This window comes from Haliaeetus albicilla, chromosome 16 (genome assembly GCF_947461875.1).
Source record: "Haliaeetus albicilla chromosome 16, bHalAlb1.1, whole genome shotgun sequence".
Lineage (NCBI taxonomy): Eukaryota > Metazoa > Chordata > Aves > Accipitriformes > Accipitridae > Haliaeetus > Haliaeetus albicilla.
Window position 1 is genome coordinate 20069502 of NC_091498.1, and position 20639 is coordinate 20090140.

Consider the following 20639-nt stretch of genomic DNA (forward strand, 5'->3'; position numbering starts at 1 on the left):
GCAAGATTTTAAAAGCAAGATCAATGACAACTTTCTACTGGACTGACAGTGTTCAATGTGCTCTTTTCCTTAACTAACAGTATTTTTTAATAAGGAGAGTGGCCTGTACATTAATTAAATCTTAAGAAGTCTGTTACTCTTTGCATTAGACAGTTATCAGAGACACTCATGTTTTCCAGGTACTTAGTATTACCTGCCCTTGGGACATGGCTCCTGCAGTCCCTGGCCAGGTGCACAGTTCTAACCCTGAGTGTCTCCCATTTACAGAACTGGACTACTGTTATTTTAACAGCAGCACTTCACATTGACAGAGATACACAAACCCCAATCCTTTCCTACATTACCACTTCTGACAAAAGCACTATGCAGTCAGATGCCTGAAAAGGTGCACTTTCATTCATAAATGTTTTGAAGAAACTTTGAGTTCTGTTACATCTCCTTTGAAGAGGACATCTTACTAAGAACGGCTTCCATGAGGTTTAGGTCTTTTTTAGCCCAAATCTTGTTATAAAAGCAAAAGTATATTGTTTATTATTTTCTGAGGTTGCATTTAAAACAGAACTGTGATTTGGGTGTCCAAGTGGCAGACTATGGTCTACCTCACACTCGTTTAACTGTGCATTTCACACAGCACTGAGTGTTCATGTAGACGTGAGAAGGAACAGCCATTACCCACAGGTGCCTGCGCTACTCAGCTACAAGTCACCCCAGGGGAAAGGGCAACGCAAGCAATTGCCAACACTTTGCTCATCTTCTGGGCACGTAACTTGAGTCTTGTTTAAACGTGTTCTGGTGACAGGAGTTACAAAGAGGGTAAAAATTCACCTGACAAAGATGCCCATGATGGCAGAAAGCTGGAGAAGTCTTTTAAACTCTTCCTCTACTTTGCATCCTTAATATAAGGAGCGCAGCTGAAAAGGTATCTTATTTACCTACAATATTTGTAGCTAATCACCTTCATATGTTACACCCTAGGACAACAGAATGCTTTTATATTAGTCACAGAGAAACCTCTCCATGCTTTCCCAAGTTATGGTTGTGTGTGCCTTTTAGATATCTATTAACAGCTCAGTTCTCTAGAGAAAAGTGAAAACAGTAGGAGCACTGCAGTACCTAAGACAAGATGTGTTATACAGACAGTGCCCTCCTACTCCTTGTAAATGGTGCATACTACAAGCACCAGTGAATTGTAGTGCTGATTCCTAGGTGGTGAAACAGTTGTCAAGTTTCCCTGTGAGCACCTGAAAAAGCAACACAGTTAAAACAGCAGCAGAAATAAAAACACAGATACATTTTGATTGAGAAGCTAGGAAGCAAAATACCTACTTTGCAAGCAGCTTCTCAAGTAAGTCTTATGGGACATGCTCTAATTCTCAGTGCAGTCAATAGGAAACCATCTACTGACTTTACAGGGAATCGCCTCTAGCCTTTTGAGACTTCGAACCAGTTTCTTACTCCCGTAACAGCATTGCCCAAGCAGTGCCAGATCTTGATCTGGCTAATACAGAGAAAAAACCTCCACACTAAGATCCACGACTCTCACAGTTATTCCTTCATCTACATTCCATATGGATGAGTACAGCTTCTTACACAAAACATTTCTGGGAACAGCTGCTTACTGGGAAACAAAAGCAGTGTTCAGGACTTTGCCATAGCAAGGACAACTTCTATCTACAGACCACATAAAGTAAAAAAAGTTAATATTGAAGTTACTATTTTATTACATTCCAGCAGTATTCAGTTAGTGCAGAATGTTAAATCAAATTATACCAATTGAATGATATTTAATGGATTGCTCATGCCCTCAGGGGCGTTCATGTGAACCTTAAATTCTGCTAATTTGTTACAAACCAGTGAAGTATAAAATACATTGTATAAAGAATGCATTAATTTGACAATGGGCAAGACCATCTTTTTAATGTTTTTAAATGTGTTGAAAGAAAACTTCAATAATTTTTACCCTAAGAAAACATCACGCTTGGATTTCAGTTCTGCACAAAAGCCTCCTTGTATATATATTGAGAAATGCAGTGGTATTAAGAAATACGGAACAGCTATGATTTTGGAGGTAGATGACATTATTGCTGATTAATTAGGGGATATCTAAAAGCGATGCCCCAGATGCCATGGGACAGTTTTTTTCCCAGGTTTTAGATCCAAGTTATGCTACTGAAATCCGTGTTGTTCCAGAGATACACATGGAGTGAGTTGCACACACACAGGTCAGAACTTTGTATTAGACTCACTACTACAGACCATCAAGTACAGATTTGATTGTGTAAATGTCAAAGTGTGTCTTAAATATCCAAGTAACTGTGAATTATAATTATTTCAAATCTAAAACTCCCTTGAGATGAACATAAGACATGTATAGCCCTCAGCTTAATAAAAAAAATCAGAACAAAGAGTGTAACAGTTAACAGGAAAAATAATGGGGACACCGTGGCAATATTGTATTGGAAGTAGTCTCCTACTCATAGGAGGACTAATCAGTAAGCACCTTCTTGCCTGTCCTGATACTGAATTCTATATTTAAGACTTTATTAAAAGCACAGGATATGGATTTGCATCTTGATAAAAGAGGGATTCCCTGAATGCAGTAGCTTCGGAGATCATACTTGTTCAACTATTTGGCCTTCTTATTTGATTCCTCTTCCATTTAATAAAAAACTGTGCTTCCTGGAAATGCCCAACCTTTTTCAATATAAATTCCAAAAAGAATCTAATGATAGCTTGGCATAATAAATACACTACAGAATAGTTTGTGAAGCAATTACCCTGAAATTAAGCAAACCTTACATACATATTTACAAATAGCCACAAGCAGCAGCTACTTCAACAATACAAATCGAGCACACTATGCTATGCTTGTGCTCAGAGTGCAAACTACCAGTAAGGTACAATTTCCTAGAAACCCCTTACCTGTCCCTTGGATAAACAGTCACTTAGAGAGCTACACAAAAGTCACTTGTGTTGGGGAATGGGTGGTTATTAAGCAGAATGGCACACACCATTTGCTCCCCAGAATCAATTGCAGTCCCCAGACTGCAAATTGAAGTCGCTACACCTTTCACAGACCGTCTGGGGCTGCTCCCTCTTCTTCAGCCAGAAATGCTGACAAATCAGCAGGGCAGAAAGATGTACTGGGTCACTACAAGGTGCATTTTTTTCCCCCCCTCTTGCCTTCTTTTTTGCCCTTGCCTCTCAGAATCATTCAGGCCTCTGTTAACTTGCCTTGGTTGTATTTTTCCTGAAGTGGTGGAATAAAAATCCCATAGTAAGAATGAATAGCAGCATCCTACTTCCCTTCTTGCCTGGATCAGTCCTCAGAATAACCTGGAGCAAGTGTGCAGAAGGAAAGAGAAGAGCTTTTCCAGATCCAGGTAGCAGCAGGTCTTAGAACGTCATTCACTCCCACGGTACGTTTTGCAGACCATTCCCTAAATATTTTTCTTGCCTTCCTACCTTACCACTGCCTCTAAACAACATTGTTAATTTGTTTTAAAAACCTGTACTTTGCAGACAGCTCATTTAAATATATCATTATTACAGCACTGTGGGTGAAGGGAAGAGTAGTCAGAAGCCCTAGAGACTCACTGTTTGTACGTATGAGCATGATGCAATTTCTGGATCTAAATAGCAATTCAACATGGAATTACAGGTTTCAAACAACAGTTTACATATTAAGAGATCAGGAGCCAGATTCAGCTATGGTGCAATCCTGATGCCCAAATGAAGTCCATTATTATTATCAAAACCTCTAGAATTAGCAAAAAGCTAAGAGAGCTGTTGACGTGCTCTATTTTTCTATGGAAACTATATTGGTAGGAAGAAGGTAGGAACATTTGCATAAATTATGTTTTAGAAGTTCATTACCTCCTGCTGTTTATCATTTGAAATCATTATTTATGACGTCACATTTCACTGCTAAAGAGATGACCACAAGTTTAGAAAGGCTAGCAAGGATCCTAATGCTGGATTTAAGCCCCATTTCATCATGACATGCAGAACAAAACCCTATTTCAGAATGATATGCAGGATAAACCACATAAAAGCTATTCTCAGTGTATTTGAGTTATCAGGTAGTACTGAACAATCACTGAAGACCACATTGTATTGTACAGACTCCCACGAAGTTTCAACATGTGAGGGATGTGGAGGAATAGTCCTACAACTACATCCTTCCAGGGCTCCACTAATCCTTTAACTACCATCCATAGTAGGCTAATACACCTGAACACCGCCACAAAAGCCACCAGCACTAGAAATGACACGCGTACAGACAGATCTGTGTGTGTGTATGTGTGTTACATTTATACACACACATCTCTGAGCCCTGAAAAGCTTCAGCAGCAGATGTTTACTTTGCTGAATTGGTTTGCAGCTTTTTTTCATAAGCCATGTGTTTATTTCCACTCTCACACTCCCATCAGCAATAGTAACTAGACAGTGGGCTGAGGAAAATGGAAATTCAAAGGCAGTGGACCCAGTAGTCACAGATACCCAGTCTGGATACACCAACTCCACACCTGGGATATCCAAAATCAGCTTTCAGGAGAACAACAAGGTTCTGCCATATACTGTTCAAACCCTAGTTCCCCACAGGTCAGATCTCTTGCATCCCAGTGAGAAGTTAATGAAAATTGCCACACTGCATTGGACCCAGGGAATAGTAAGCAGACATCAAGGTAGTGACCCTCATACAGAGTGTTCCTTTGTAGAAGCAGAAATAAAGAAAGAACTAAAATTTCTGAGTACTCTCAAGTTGTTACTCCACCTATGTTTTAGCGATCTAATTTGTAAGTGACAGAGCTGTGGGTAATTTGCAGCAATCATCTCTGAAAGTCCAAACTGTAACCTCTCCACCATGTATGGAAACTTAGTACAAAGACCTTTTGAACATCAAAAGCCACAGCTCGCAGTTTTGTTTCAAGGTCTTCCAGTCTGGTCAGGTTTAAATAGAAAGAACCCTCAAGCTGGTTGTCTCAGAAATAAATCAATGCAGATAATTAACCTATTATTATAATAAGAATTGATTAGCATAAAGAAACAAACAGTGGAGCTATCATACACACCACATTTATACTTGCTATCCACATGTTGCACCTATTCCTCCGCTCTTTTTCCTCCAACAACCATCAGAATAATTATTCTCAGAGAGCATTAGCTACAGCTCAAGCTGCAGGCATAATTTACACTTCCTTGGAGACCCAATTATAGGTTATAGGAAACAGTTCTGAAGACAGCCTCCCACTCTACAGCTTCATATTTATATAACTAAACCCCCCATTGTTTCACTTGCCTTTTGGATCTGGCAGCTGAACAGCAGAGTGAGAAGGGCTGACTAACTTTAAATCCATTTTAAGATGACTAAATATATACATTATGAACAGTTTCCCTCTTTAGAATTACCTTTCTACTTCCCTTTTTCGAAATAAAACATGTATTTGATGTTAAGTGGATCTAATTAAAGCAAATGGGTATTCTCCTTCAGAATTAATAGATGTGATGCATTGCATCACTTGCCTTACATGATTGCATCAAAACAAGGTTATTTGCACCCTGGAGATATAACAGCTGTAAGACCAAGGCAGCCAAGCTGTACTCCACTGTAAGCCTAAATATGGTTTAAAGAACTCTGTAGATGTGCCTTTTTTTTTTTTTTTTTTTTTTTTTTTTTACATACACACTTAGTACAAGATAAGGCACCATGTTGACACCTGGAGTCTCCTTAAACCAGTACACCACACTTCTTATGCCAAAACATCATACTGAAAATGAGCCTAGAGCGAAAGGAGTGCTAGATCTCAATCTTTTTCTTGAAATAAACTCCCCTGAAGATATCGCTGAACACATTAAATGCAAGTGTGACCAATGTTTGGCTGAGTTTTGGATGTGCCTTGCTAACAAGAATTCACAGTTAGGGATCCATGGTTATATATAGCACCTACCTTACAAGCTAAAGAAAACTGTATATTTTCAGCTGGAAATAATAAAATGCAGCAAGTGGACATCTGTCAACAGTTAAAGTCATATGATAGTCTTTAATAGTCTGTTTTCTCTTAGTTTTGTCCAATCAGTTTGTATTTCTCTAATACATAACCTTGTTATCTTTCCTGGCATTTAACTGGTGATCTCAGACCCTCCCTTGCATGTGGGAAGCTACCATAATGCAAGTGTGGAGAGTTTTTGACTTATGCACAGAATGTGGATAGAAATTATGCAGTCATTTTCCATGATTTTTGTTATCCAACCTAGAAAGGCAAAAAAAGGCAAAGCACATTTTAAAAATAGAATTTCAGAAAAATAGCTCAACACACAATTTCAGTACAAAAATATGGTACAATTAAATCTACCACTTCCCAAAGCAATTTACAAAGCTGGACAACTACTAATCACATTTTACAAACATTAAGTGTAACTTACAGGTTAGACAAATTACCCAATTCAGTCACAAAATGTAAATAATACCAGGGCTTGATATCAGTTAGCAGAAATCTGCAAGGTGTTCCAGTACATCTTTTCTGATCTGCCTTGTTCTCAGGGGTCTAAACTGTGATTGAGCAGTGATTACCTGTGATTATTTTTTTTTAAGGGCAAAAAGAACCCCCAACCCTGGAGCTGAGACAGTCTTGCAAAAACATTAACTTCTCACAACAATGCACCTCCACTGGTCCTCATTTAGCTACTTTTGAAATTAATATGTTGGTGATATTTAAAGCGCTAAAACAATATAAATCATTTAACACCTTATGGAGAGGAAGATTTGCAGATAAAGGGTAATTTGGCACCCACCTCCAATTCAGAAAGGAGGGATAAGCACAGGAATCTGGATGAATCTAGTTTTGAATTTATTCAGAACTCAGTATGAAAGAGACAGACACAACAAGTCAAGGCAGCATGCAAGAACCAATTTTGTATGTTTTCACATTGTACTGTGAGTGGCAGTTCGCACAGGTAGGAGCCTGGGAAAGTCCTCATCTGAGAAAGTTCCATCTCAGGAGATGGGGGAATTTTCTCTCTCTTTTTCTTACCCAATCCCTCTCTTTAAAATTATTCCTTCCCAAGCACTAAACAGACTGGAAGCACACAACATGCAGATCTGCAGAGGAGAACAATGTGGATTCTCTGTTATATGAGGAGAAGGAATTAAAAAAGGAAAGTGACACTGGCCTGCAGAAAAAGAAAGACTGAGAATCTTAAAGTCCCCTTCATGTAAGAAGCATATGTAGGAGCCAGCTCACAAAGATAATTTTCTTTTTCCACTCAGATTACTTCCAAACTCTCGGTTCTCACAGTTTTCAATAAATTCTGATGTGTATGCAGCTTTTCCATAAGAGCTCTGGCTATCTCAGAGCTTTCATTCTTGAGTCATCTTAAACACATACAGGTATAAAAGTAAGTTTCCAACATCAACCTCCATCAAATATGAGGACCACTTACCATCTTCTCAGCAATCTTAATGCAACAACAATAAACTAGAAAAGAGCTTTATGTTAGTATAGTACTATTTATAGTAAAGCATACCAAAACTCACAAATTCAAGCATGCTTTTATAGCAAATGTCAGATTGACTTCACTTGGGAATATATTCACTTTTTCCAGTCTTATATTTTGCTTAAAGGATTCATAGTAAGTAAGGAACATATTTTTCTTACAGGCGGTATTTCACATTTACTCAGCTAAAATGGTTTAGCACTTGCATTTACAGTTTATCACTGGCAGTTATATATGATCATACTTAAAGATAACACTGAAAATTGAGTTGGTATTGTACTACCCATAACTGAGCAATCAGTGCAGATAAGACAAGCAATGTTTAGCATCATGCCACCAGATTTCACAAATTTATCCTGGCTGACCTATGGTGGTTGCAGTTTCAGTCATTGACTTAAATAAGAGACACAGATGTTTGGGGTTTGCTGCTCTCCTTGCTCATATATTAACTGAGTCTCTGCACCTGGTGTCTCACTTCATTTGCTGGGTCATCACTGTTCATTATTTCTTTCTCTAATCTTGCTCTTTCCCACAGAAGTTCCCCATCTACAAAACAATGAGGAAGTAAACAGAGCAACTTCAAGAATACAGAAATAAATTAGTACTTGTTCCAATTTGCTATAGACAAATAATTCCCAATCCACTCAGGAGCTTGAAGAAACATCCAATATTTGAACAGCTCCTGAAAACTTCTAGCTGCACTTCATCCAAGATCACCAAGTAGTATAAATCCACTTTTCCACTTGGCAAACAGAAACAAGGAGGAGAGAGAAATGGCTTAGATGTCAAATGAGGATACATAAAAAGTAATGGGGTGGTTGATTTCAACAGCATTTTTTATAAAGTGGATCCCTCGGACTTTAAGCCCACTCTGGGCATTAAAAATTTTGAGGACTCATTTACTTGAAATGACTGCTTTGTTCTCTTTGTCTTCTTCTCCTACCTTTATATCTTTTTCTGTCTGTACTTGACGCATGAATAGCCTTTCTCCTTTGCCATTAAGTTATTCCCTTTTCCCTTATCTTTTGTGTTTTGCTAGCCTAGATCTCCTAACACTGTTTCCATTTGTTCTCAATCCTGAACCTGTCTAGTTTATGTAATCTCATCAATTCAGATTACCATCACCTCAGGGAAAGTATCTTCCCTTCCTACATGTTTCTAAAATCTGCTATGGAAGAGATAATAAATGATGCCTTTTATTCATCTAAAGTTCAAAGCCTGTAAAAATACAAGTAATCTACATGCCTTTGCTCTTCTTATAAATTAGTAATGAGTCTGGAATGCTTCCCCATGGCAATTAAGACTCATTCAGTTAAAATGACTGTATTCTGTCATCTAAATCCTGTCTTATTGAAAAAAAGTTATGTATTTTCTATTAACATCACTACCAAAAGCTGTACAAATAACTTCAGGATTTCAAAAGGCACAGTCACAAAATGCTTCTCATCCTCACTAGTTTACTCAGCTTGTTAGGGTGAGTTACAGTATATCCTACAGCCAGAAGGGTTCAGATAGAGAGAAACCACATTTACAATGAGATAAAAGGAAGAGTTTCAGTGCACCACAATACACATATTCTAATAACAATTAACCTTTGATAGGAACAAAGAACCGGATGTTTTTGTGTTGGTGTTGGGCAGGGGGGCACATAGAAGGGGGACAGAAGGAAGACTAAAACTATTGCCACAACCAGTACCACAGAAAGGTCCAACATGTCCAAAATATTGGATAAAGATGTAGCCTAGAAACTACCTTGGAGCATTTATTCAATTATTAAGCTAAGTGAAGAAAATATTCGTAATGTCACACTTGGTAACTGAAACTTAGCCCATTCTGGAAAATGTTTAATGTTGCTTGTGTCATTTCTCTTCAAAACATTGCTGTTGGATGAAAAACATAATGAAGGAGGTTTGTTCCTAATCCACCCTCTGCTCATACAGATCTTGAGTCTCCTAGTTTATTCTTTTAAAATAGTGCTGTAAAGGAATAGGCTACAAAAAGTACTTCTCAATCCATCTATTTTTATAATACGGTAACACAAAGAGCACAAGCCAGAGAATCTTAAATATTACCTTCGTATAGAACTTCATATTCAGTGGGAATACAGCTATATCCTTGAATCAAATCCGGAAGACAGTCCTTACAGAAGGAATGAAGGCAAGGTAGCATTCTGGGCTCTCTCTTCCGCAGGTCCCATTTGCACACCAAACAATTCCTCAACAGATCCAGGGTATCCATTTCTGTCGGCTGAAGTTTGACATCGAAAACATGAAGAGTCACAAAATGGCTCATGACAACCCCTTCACTTAACAAAACACTCGATCGCTCAAGCGCAAACTAGAAGGCAACAGCAGGATGCACATTCTCAGAAACAACATTTATTTAGTCCTTGTGAAGAAAGAGGAAGCTCCTTGCAGCTGAAAATCACATACCTGCTTTACAAAAAAGAATATCTTTGCAGATTGTTGTGCAGGAAAGTGTGGTTTAAGGTTTACAAACCATGATCCCACTATCTCTCTATAGTACTTGCAAGTTCTGTAAAAACTGAAGTAATCTGTTCTATTGATCTACTTACAAAGCTGTTACCAGGCTGAATTGTCACACGCTGTACATTTCCTGCTAGAAGCACTGAAACTGTGCAATAAAAAATGATGATATTCTCTGACTGCTTTTACAATTTCACCTCAATATTTTAGAGTTTTCAGGTAAAGCAAATAATAAGCATAACTGATCATACATCCATCATTTCAGCAATGCACGTTAGAAAGCTGCCTTGATAAATGTACAGCATCTTCTGCCAATCTTCTTCATAGAAATTTAATAAAATGCACTTTGCAGTAATCAAATTTCAGCTGTCGAGATGACCACAGATCAAGTTATAGACCAAACCTGAGCTTCCCACAAGCAGGACAGTGTTCCTTCTGCCAACAGAAGCTCCCCAAGGTAAATGAGAGTTTTGCAGTTCATGTTCCATCCTTGATTCTGAGATTTTGAGAGATGTTGATCAGATGCAGCCTGCAAAGGGAAACTTTTGCAAGTTGCATCAGAGATGACAAAGCAAATACAGTCTTGTCTCCCCTGGAATCACCCTTCCAGCTGACCGAACCTCCTGGGGCCAGACCCCCATGTCGTTGCCCATTGCCTTGGCATGGTGGCCTTGCTACCAGCAGTACATAACTTGCACCTACAATCTTCAGATTTCCTCAGCACAGAAGAGCAGCAGCTCTAATCTTAGGGCTATGTATTCTCTTGAGGGATTCTGTCTCGGGGCAGATTCCAGTGGAAATGGTTAGTAAGCGGGTCTTCTTTTTTTTTTCCTACCACGCAAAAGAATTATCAATGTCTCAGAAATTCACAACCAGGAATTTTTTAAGTGTTGCATCCTGAAGTCATTGCTATTTAAAATATTTTAGAAAAAATGGACCATGTGTTAAAGTCTGCATCATATTTCATACCTAAGACCCATTCTAGGAACAAATGAAAATAGGTAGCTATCCACTAACTTTATTGAATTCACTTAGACAAATTCAAACCCACCACTAAAACTTACGATTGTAATTTCAAAACTAGACGTCCCTTTAGAAAAGAGCTGTGGTAATGGCACCTGTGGCTTAACTAATAAACATTGTATCAGTGCTTATTATATGAGCTCACTTTTTACAGTGCATCTTCATTAACCATTTCAGAGGCAAATGTCATTAGAGTAGCACAGCTTCTCAGCTCAACCCGTCTCTTGTTTCTTGCAACTACTGTTGTTAAGAAGACAAACCAGCACCTACAAAAACATGTAATTTCTGCAGTAGGAAGTTGAGGTCTTAGACTACCACATTGTTTAGACAGAGAAACCACAGCCCAGGACCAAAGCATCCTTGCACAGAGAATCAGTGCAAACAAAGCCTAATACTGGGAAATGCTGTATCACCATAAAGGCCAAATCTGTGCCTGAATGAGAAGCAGGTTACCATACATTTTAATTTATGTTTTTTGCATAACATATGAAACTACGTACAAGTTTTTTAGTAGGAGGGGAAGGATGAGGGTGACAAAAAGTGTTTAGAATTTCCTGCTGAGATAGGTATGCAAATCAGCAGTCAGGCAGCTACAGTACCAGTGACTTGGCTATGCTGGTGGGAAACACCAAATGCAGCAGTAGTGATTACAAAGAAAATAAATAAACTTAATTGCATTTGGAGATGTGCAGTAAGGGTAATGAGGCAGGACGCAGGACAGAAATGAAGATGGGGAGAGCTGGGGAGGCAGCTGGCAGGCCGAGGCACACCTGGAAGGGGAAGAGAAGTGCTGGGTTTTTGGTGTGTCAGCCCAAATGAGGGCAAAGGAAAAGCATTGTGCTGGGGGGCTGCCTCAGGACCAAGACATCAGTGGTGGCCTGGGGAAGGCAATGGCCACCCCAACACAAATTGAAGAGAAGCATCCAGATATCACGGGACTAGAACTTCCAGTAAAGCATTGATACATTTCATAAGAGAGAAGTTTGTAATGATACACTCTCATAACTTTATCATTTCTGTATTTTAGGGATACACTCTCTATGCAAGTCTTTCAATTTCCTGTGCTCCTTTTTGTCAGATTTAATCAGATTATTTTTGTTGTATCTTCTTCCCTCCATTAAATGTGGATGTTGCTACAGGAGGCTCGTTACAGCATTTTAAATTGATATAACATCAACTTTACCAGTTTTGTCCATAACTGCTTCATTAGCAGTAACGCAAGTTGCCAAGAATTTGGAAAACATCGAATAAAAATAAAAATATCCCTGCCTACCAAACCATAATGTGTATCAGTTAAAAAAAAAAAAAACAAAAAACCAAAAAAACCCCAAAACCAAAAAACCCAAGCAAATAAAAAGGAAAAGAGGTGAGTTGGTCTTCATTTATTTTCCTCATTTCTCCTGTTTTTATATAGGAAAATCCTTTATCTGGACATCGGGGACAGCCAGCCGCCCTCGGAGTTTCGTATCAGCCCTCACAGGAGCTTCTTGTTAAGCCGGTAAACGCAGCTTGTGGGGGACCCCGCAGCCCTCTCACACCTCGGAAACGCTCCCCGCCGGTATGTTACCCCAGGAACGGCGGGATGGCCGGCGGGCAGCAGAGCCCGCCCGAGACCCTCGAAACGCCCCCGGGGCGAAGAGCCCCGAGACGGCACGACCGCGGGGCGGTGGCGGTGGCGGTCCTGAGGGGAGGGCGCGCGCCCAACGGCCGCCACGGCTCCCGCCTCCCGCCTCGGCCGCCAGCGCCCCCGCGCGCCCAACGCCCGCCGCGCGCGGCCACGAGCGGCAGCCGGGGGGGCGGGACCCAGAGGGCGGGCTCGGAGCGGGGCCGCGTTACGTCAGCGGAAGCGGCCTCCGCCAGGTGCCGTTGCCATGGCGAGGGGCGGCGCGGCCCAGCGCCGCTCCCCGCCGCGCTCGGCAGGGCCGGCCGCTCCCGGCGCCTCCGTCCCCGGCACGGCGCCCCTGCTTGCTGGGGGCACGGCGCCCCTGCTTGCTGGGGAGCCCGACAGGGCTGCGCCAGCGGTGCCCGGCAGCTGGATCGCGCCGCAGGGGCGGCGCCGGCACTCAGCCGGGAAAATGGCGGCGTGGAGCCGTAACTCGGTAGTAAACTGCTCAACCTCAAAACCGAAGTTTGATTTACTCCTCCAGACGGTCACTTCAGGAGTCGGCACAAGGCGCCGAGGAAGGAGAAGTCCTGTCCCAGCCTCAGGGTAGGTACTTCAGGGACGAGGCTCAGCCCTGCAAAAAAACCCAAACCCCACAGAAAATACCCAGGCCGGCCTTCAGGGGAGCAGGTCAGTCGGTGCAGCCTGCACGCTTCTCACAAGGAACTTTTTGTACTCGGAAGTAAGACTACAAAATATGGAAGAATTACTTAAGACACAATATATTAAGACATTAAATACCAAAGAATTGAGAGTGGTGTGTCCTACGTATGTTAGCGAGCTAGCGTCACTTGCCTGTTGTCATGTGTGCACAGGGAACTTCAGAGTAAGTAAAGCCTTTCACTGCCTTCACGATCTGGTCACCGATCAGGTTACTGACATGAGGGAGTAATAACGTTCCTTATTTTGCAGTACTGTGCAACTTACCTTTGAGGATTGAAACGATTTAGCTTTGGCAGTGGATAAATAGCATCACATATTAGGAAACACTGGTCCCAGCGGTCGGTGAGATAAAGTTCACATTCTCTTAACTCAGTATTTTACAAACTGTTCAAGTTACAGTTCTTCACAACTAGCAGTATCACAGGCAAAGATGAGCTTTTTTATCAAAGCGATGCATTCAGCTTTACTCTAAAAGCCCTCTAAATTTAATTATTGCCAAACACTAGGTTAGGAGTTGATTAACTAGGATCATATCACAAATCATATCACGTACTAGAAGGTAATTTGCAACTATAAGCAATAATTCAAGACTTGTACCAGTGAGCATAAAAAAAAAAAATAGGTGACAGTGTCTATATGTTTTTGGTCTGGCACTTAAAACAGGAACTAGCTCACTAGTCTTAAGTAATTGTTTGATTTTTACCATCAGATAAAGGTAACTGCTTTCGCACACAGGGTCAAGCCTTGCATTGGCAACTGAAGACCTATTTTGATGTTTCAACTAAGCAAGCAATATTTTATGTAGTCATTTTAAGCGAAATACATCAGAAATTCGTATCGTGCAGTTCTAGAGCTGTGCCATGGTTTTCTATTAGCTGTAAGGAAGGCTGAAGCTAGCTGGCACTATTTCTGTCCCATACACGGTAACTTCAGGAATTGTGAATCCTACTTGAGGAGGGTATCAATTGCAAAAGTTAATTAACAGTTACTGTATTAGTTCAGTCATTAAGCAACAGTTTCAGTACATTACTGCTGTTACTAACCCTTAAAAACACAACAACTTGGAATTGCCATCTGTCAGTCCACTAACACTGACAAGAAGCTTTAAAAGTTTTTAGCCTAACACAATCCGTCCAGCTAGTCTGCCACAAATACCAAAAGGACACCATGCTGCTGCTACAATTGCTACAAATTCGTGAAATTCAGAATTGGTACGTGCAGAAGCAATTTTGTCCTGTGGTGGGTGGTGGAAGAAGTCAGCCTAATCTCAAAGAAATGCAATGATAGGACAAGGGGTAATGGCTTTAAACTGAAAGAGAGTAGATTTAGAGTAGATGTAAGGAAGGCCTTCACTGTCAGAGTGGTGAGCACTGGCACAGGTTGCCCAGAGAAGTTGTGGATGCCTCATCCCTGGCAGTGTTTGAGGCTGGGCTGGATGGGGCTTTGAGCAACCTGGTCTAGTGGAAGGTGTCCCTGGCCATGGAAAGGGGGGTTGGAACTAGATGATCTTTAAAGGTCCCTTCCAACCCAAACCATTCTGTGATTCTATGATAAATCCAATGTGTTCACAAGCTGTGGTCTAGCTAAGAGATTGGAAAAACATAGTATAATGCTATCAATGAAGAGGCAACTTAACTACAGATGACTATGAGCCTCATGTTCTGATGAATACAGGATGCAAACACCTCGGTACTCTGAGTATTACACCAATAGTTTCTAAAAAGCACATGGATTTAAAATGGTCTGCACTTTTTATGTTGACTGTGATCAGAAGCTAGGCAGCTGTCATCCATTTAGCAGCCTTCGAAGCACTGGAGGGACAAACACAAGAGTCGTAATTTAGAAAGACCTTTCATTAACAGCATCACAAAAAAGCAAAGAAGAATTTAACCACACTGTTGAACTAAATTCAAAATACATCTTACTTCTATGCATAATGCTGATAGAAAAAAAAAACAATCACTTTTTCTGTTGGAGACAAGTTGCTGTTAGCTGCAACGAAGCACACCAGGCAGCATTATTCTGCTCAGAAGCTGGCATGCTAAGCGGACTTCAGTGTCTGCAGAAACCTACTTGATGTGCTTCTCATGACGCAAGTCTGGCAATAATGAGGTAGAAAACTTGAATTGTTTCTTCCCACCTACTTCAGCTCTTTCCTACTGTCCCACATTATTCCCAGTAATTTCCTGTTCCTTCCCTTCCATACCACACCTTAGTGGAAATGGGACTAGAATTGTTTCACTACCCCCCCAAAAAAGCCTACTGATAACAAAGCTTATTGATAGCAATTCTGCACACCAAGTCTCTTTCACACAGCAATTTTTGGTATACTACTACCCACTTTGCATTTTCCATTGCATTTCTTTGTCCACACTCTTGCTGTCTCATTCCCAAAGGCCAAGGCAGTATCCCCACAGATTTCACCTAGATGGCATTTTAGGGTACAAAAATCCCCATCAATAGAACATGAAGTCACCTTTTCACAGACAGCTGTAAAGAGGATCACCCATTGAAAGTGCAGCACAAATACAGGAAGAACCTATCTATTTTGCTACCCCATAAAGACAAAAAGACGAGCTATTTGTACGTGCCAAATGCTGGACATTGTAGCCAGGCAATTTCAAAAGATAGTGAGAAACAGCCAAACCACTAATCAAAAACTGCCAGAAATAACTAAGCAGACAAGACTTAAGTGTGAACAGCATCTGGACAAGTCAGGAAAAAAAAATAATGAGAAAATTCTGTAAATTAGCACATTTTACACATTGTCTTTATTCAAAAAATTTGAATAAACCAAAGGCTTTTATGCCACAAGCACACAGGCACCACCAACTTCTTTGATCTTCTCCTCTGCTCTTCTACTGAAGAACTTTGCTTTCACAATTACAGGCTGCTTGGGCAGCTTCCCCTTGCCCAGGACTTTGTAGTAGCCCTAGAAAGATTAAGAAAAGCCGTTAAATGTTTGTGATCAGCTTGCAGGCTCCTACATTCAGACCTGTCTTTTAGCATGCACCAGTTAAAACCATGCTCACCTCATTCAGTGTCTGTCTCCAATATAAAATTGGTACGAATGAAAGAAAAATACCCTGCATGACCTAGTAGAGTTGCATTTGTTCAGAGAAAAAGTGGAAACTGTAAACTGAACTTTTCCTGTAATTTAGAAGCTGTTTTTTCCCCATACTCCATACAGAAAATACGGTGACATCTGGCAAAGAGGTCACCAATCTTTCCCTGCTTTTCCAAAGGAGAGAGCAGTTGGCTGCACTTCCAAGACTATCTACTACCCAATGACTTCTGGTCAGTGCTCTTTACCTGTAGGACATCCTGGTACTCCTGAACAGAGCAGAGCACTCTTCTGCATGTCTTAAGTGTATAACTGAAGCTTTTGCAGCAACAGCTGTTCTCTGCCACTGGAATCCTCTCATTTCATTCCTGTCCTTTACATTAAAAGGACAATCACGGCACAAGGTCCATTAATACTTCAGCCATTGGAAGTCATCGCTTGTTAGAAGAAGTGGCCTAACAAGCCAACACTGGTATCTTAATTTGGGACACAGAACACACCCACTTGGCAGACTAGTTAGTGTCACTGATTCGGTGGCTGGCTGAGATACAAGACATCATAGCCAGTGAATAGAGATCAGACATTTATGTCCGAGAACTACAGCACACCAAGACAATCACGCATGTTAAGATGTGACTCTAGTCTCGATATTAGAGAAGTGACTTTATATAATGAGACTAGTTCTGCCATGTTTTTATACATGCTTTCAGTAACATTTTAAACAAGTAATCTTTCACCACCTTCCAAAATCAGGGAAATCCCTGTCCACAATCACACACAAGCATGAGAAAAAGTTCTTACAGGAAAAAAACATAATAGCGTTAAGTACCTGTTTAACTACTTATAAGCCAAGATATTTGTCCCAAGAAGTTCGCAAATATTCAAGCACTGTAGCTTATTTGCAGTTCACCATTTTCCTACTTGGATACACAAAGCCAAGTTACACATGAAGTGACCAGGAACTGCAGATTTGAATATGGGCACAAACTTACCGAGCGCACAACATCAATGACCGGGGCCAGTCCAGCCTCATTTTTTGCATAATTGAGCCTTGTCTGTTCACTGACAAGTGTCCATAGTTTATCCAAATTGACAGTAGGACAGAACTTTTGGTTTCTCTTCAAGTGATAGTGTCTCATGCCTACTTTTCCAAAGTAACCAGGGTGACTGTGAAAGAAACACATTCCGCATTAGATCACATTTTTAATTCATCCTGAAAAAGTAGGACTACAAATTAACACCGCAACAAGCATCTTTCTTGATCAAAGTAATTGAAATGTCAAATTATACTTTTATTCATATTAACACATGTAGTATTTAAGTGTAATAATCATTAATACCCAAACCAAGGGAAAATTATTTTCTCTTGAAGTGTTTGTTCTCCCTTGAACTCACAACTCGATACCCCTTGGTGAGTCTGGTCCAGCCCTGTATTTCCAGGACAACGCCAACTCCGTGAATCCAGGAAGGGCTGCACTGCCTGAGGAGTTTCAGTGCTCCTGTCACTAACCTGGTGACTGACTGAGTCAAGAATGGTCACAGCCAGTGAATATAAGATTAGTGGTTACTGTCCGAGTACTCTAGCACACCAGGACAACAGGCAGTGTCCAGATGTGACTCTAGTCTCGGCAATAAGTAAAGAGAACATCCCTTACCTTTATAGTACGCACCTAAATAGGATGAAATTTGGATTTAGCGTAACATTTTGAATTTACATCACATTTTGTGTGTGCATCATTAAGCAGGGACCATGTTGTAACACGCAAGTTTGGTCAAGTCCACTCAATGCTGCACTGAACTCTTAAAAACGCCTGGTTTAAGTGAAAAGGCCTTTGGTTTGGGGGTAAATGGGGACACAAGTCGACTAGAGCTATAATGCCACACTTCATGTTAGAGGCAAAACCACAAAGGATTGCAAGGAATTTTTATTCACATACACAAGTTATTTGTTTCTACTTCAGGAACATACATTTTGCCAGTATATATTTAAAATGTTAGCTTACTATTTATCAAAGTTAATCCTGTGATGGTGCATACCACCAGCATTACCACGCCCTCCAGGATGTTTCCTGTGTTTGCCTAAAAAGAAAAATTTAAGTCTGTTACGCTAAGAGTACTATACATAATACCTGAGCTTAGAGGTATGTTCAGTGTCAATTCAAGCTAATTATTCTGACTCTATCCCTTCTTCTGCATTCACCTCAATTCAGTGAGATGAGGCAACTAAAAACCAACCATAGCATGCCTCTGGTTAGCTCACACAGCACGAGACACCTGCGCTAGCACAAGTGGGGTGACAAGAAAAGGTAGGAACGGCCAAAGAGTTAGAAGGGACACAGCGCTGCCCCGTAAGCTTAAGATCCCACACACACAGCCAGTACCTAGTGCGTGAGCGCTACTGAGGTTAAGCTGCAAATCCAGTGAAATCTGAACGAACGTGCAAGACCTCTGATCAGCCCATCACCGTGGCACCTGCCCCCACAGCGCGAGCATCGCCCACACGCCTGCGGGTGCGTAGCGGCCTTCAGTACCGCCCGCCACTACCCACAGCGTGCGCGGGACCCTGCGCCCACCGTCGCGTTTCCGTGCGGCCCGTGAGGAACAGCAGCATCCCCGCAGCACCGGGGAGGTACCGACGGGCACGCACTCAGAGGCGCCTCGGCCCACCAGCGGCCGCCTCTCCACTCACCAACGCGGCCGTGGCCGTGGCTAACGTGTCCTCTCAGCTTCCGGGTCTTCCTCAGTCTGGAGGGCTGCGGGAAAGCGGGAGAGCAGCTGTCACCAAAACGGGCAGCAAGAGGCAGGACGACCGACCGACCGCCCTCCCCCGCGGCCGCCGCCGCTCCGAGGCCGCAGTCCCCGCGGCGGCGGCCCGGGCCCGCCGAGGGAAGGCCCAGTCGGCCTCGCCTCGCCGCACCGCTCTCCCCCGCCGCGCCCGGAGCAGGCCCCGCGCTCGGAGAAGCGCCCGCCCACCCCCCACCACCCCCCGCTACTCCCCAGCCACGTCCCGCTGCGGGAGCGAGGGGCGGCGGCGGCGGCGGCCGCGGGTCCCGTCCCCCCGCCGGGCGGCGGCACCCACCATCTTGTCGGCGTGCGCGAGGGAAGAGAAAGAGCGCGGCGCTCGCGAGAGCGGGGAAAGGCGCGGCGGGGCCGGGCGGGGCCCAGCTCTCGCGAGGCTTCGCTGAGGCGCCCGCAGCGGGGGCTGAGTCTCGCGAGATCCGCCGGGGCGGCGGCAGCGGCGGGGTGAGGGGGAGGCGGCGCCATCTTAGAGAGGAGCGGGCTGGCCCCGGCGGACCGGCCGGCTCGCTCTTCGGCGGCCTTTCGGGCGGCTTCCGAAGCGCGCCGCCCTCCCCTGCCACCGCTCACCGCCGTGCGCCGGCACGGCTCGGCGGTCACCCCCGCTTTCCGGAGGGAAGACACGGGTCCCGGGCAGCGGCCGCCCGTACCGGCGGGTTGAGTTAGGCAGGCGGCGTTAAGGACTGTTCCGGCCGAGTGACGGACGCAGCTTGCTTTCTCTTCCTCCGCCGCCGGTAGCAAAAGTGGGGTTTGGGGCAGAATTTAGGAAAAGCGGCAAGCTTGGTCGCTTTATTAAACATCGGCGACAAGGGGAAAATAAGTACTGTCTACTAAAACGCAACTCTCTGCCACACACGTGTAACAAGTCCTGGAGAGCGTTACTGTTTCTCAAGCTTCTTTTTTATGTATTTTATACCCTAAGACCTTAAACAAGCCTTTACCAATTTAAAGCATGGGTCTCAGTACTGGATTTGTTTTTCTTCAGGACTTCTTTCTCAGTTAAACGGTGCACTAGTAATGGTCCGTGCTCAGGAACAAACACTTAGTTTTAACAACTCACAGACAAGGGAAACTAACACGCCCCCTGTTCTTCATGCAGCTGATCCTCTCAAACAGACCGCCAGACAACACTAGGTGTCCTGGTTTCAGCTGGGATAGAGTTAACTGTCTTCCTAGTAGCTGGTACAGTGCTATGTTTTGGGTTCAGTATGTGAAGAATGTTGATAACACTGATGTTTGCAGTTGTTGCTCAGTAGTGTTTAGTCTAAAGTCAAGGATTTTTCAGCTTCTCATGCCCAGCCAGCGAGAAGGCTGGAGGGGCACAAGAAGTTGGCACAGGACACAGCCAGGGCAGCTGACCCAAACTGGCCAACGGGGTATTCCATACCATGTGACATCACATCCAGTATAGGAACTGGGGGGAGTGGGGGCAGGGGGGATTGCCACT

General features: G+C 42.7%; 2 protein-coding genes and 2 non-coding genes across 4 annotated transcripts in view; all 4 read right to left on the reverse strand.

Annotated features, from left to right (window-relative positions):
• Positions 1-9977, reverse strand: part of TRIM66 (tripartite motif containing 66) — a 54016-nt gene extending 44039 nt beyond the window's left edge. The window contains exon 1 of the mRNA XM_009918451.2: positions 9570-9977. Within this exon, the coding sequence (XP_009916753.2) occupies positions 9570-9789 (220 nt within the window). The 5' untranslated portion in view covers positions 9790-9977. The remainder of the gene's footprint in view (positions 1-9569) is intronic.
• Positions 9978-16080: 6103 nt separating this feature from the next.
• RPL27A (ribosomal protein L27a) lies at positions 16081-19569 on the reverse strand. The gene is made up of 5 exons (XM_069803797.1): positions 19476-19569; positions 19086-19149; positions 18400-18475; positions 17389-17563; positions 16081-16264 (listed from the first exon to the last, which is right to left on the reverse strand). The coding sequence occupies exons 1-5, from the start codon at positions 19476-19478 to the stop codon at positions 16136-16138; spliced, it is 447 nt and encodes a 148-aa protein (XP_069659898.1). The 5' UTR covers positions 19479-19569; the 3' UTR covers positions 16081-16135.
• On the reverse strand, positions 16914-17045 carry LOC138689489 (small nucleolar RNA SNORA3/SNORA45 family). The gene has a single exon (XR_011328312.1). It is a non-coding gene; the product is annotated as a small nucleolar RNA SNORA3/SNORA45 family (small nucleolar RNA).
• LOC138689488 (small nucleolar RNA SNORA3/SNORA45 family) lies at positions 17894-18026 on the reverse strand. The gene has a single exon (XR_011328311.1). It is a non-coding gene; the product is annotated as a small nucleolar RNA SNORA3/SNORA45 family (small nucleolar RNA).
• Positions 19570-20639: the final 1070 nt, after the last annotated feature.

Excerpts from the sequence above, each read along its gene's own strand:
- RPL27A (XM_069803797.1), bottom strand. Across the intron at positions 17,564-18,399 it reads AGGATTAACTTTGATAAATA|TCACCCTGGTTACTTTGGAA; the intron begins GTAAGCTAACAT and ends TTTCTTTCACAG. Across the intron at positions 16,265-17,388 it reads TCATTGATGTTGTGCGCTCG|GGCTACTACAAAGTCCTGGG; the intron begins GTAAGTTTGTGC and ends TAATCTTTCTAG.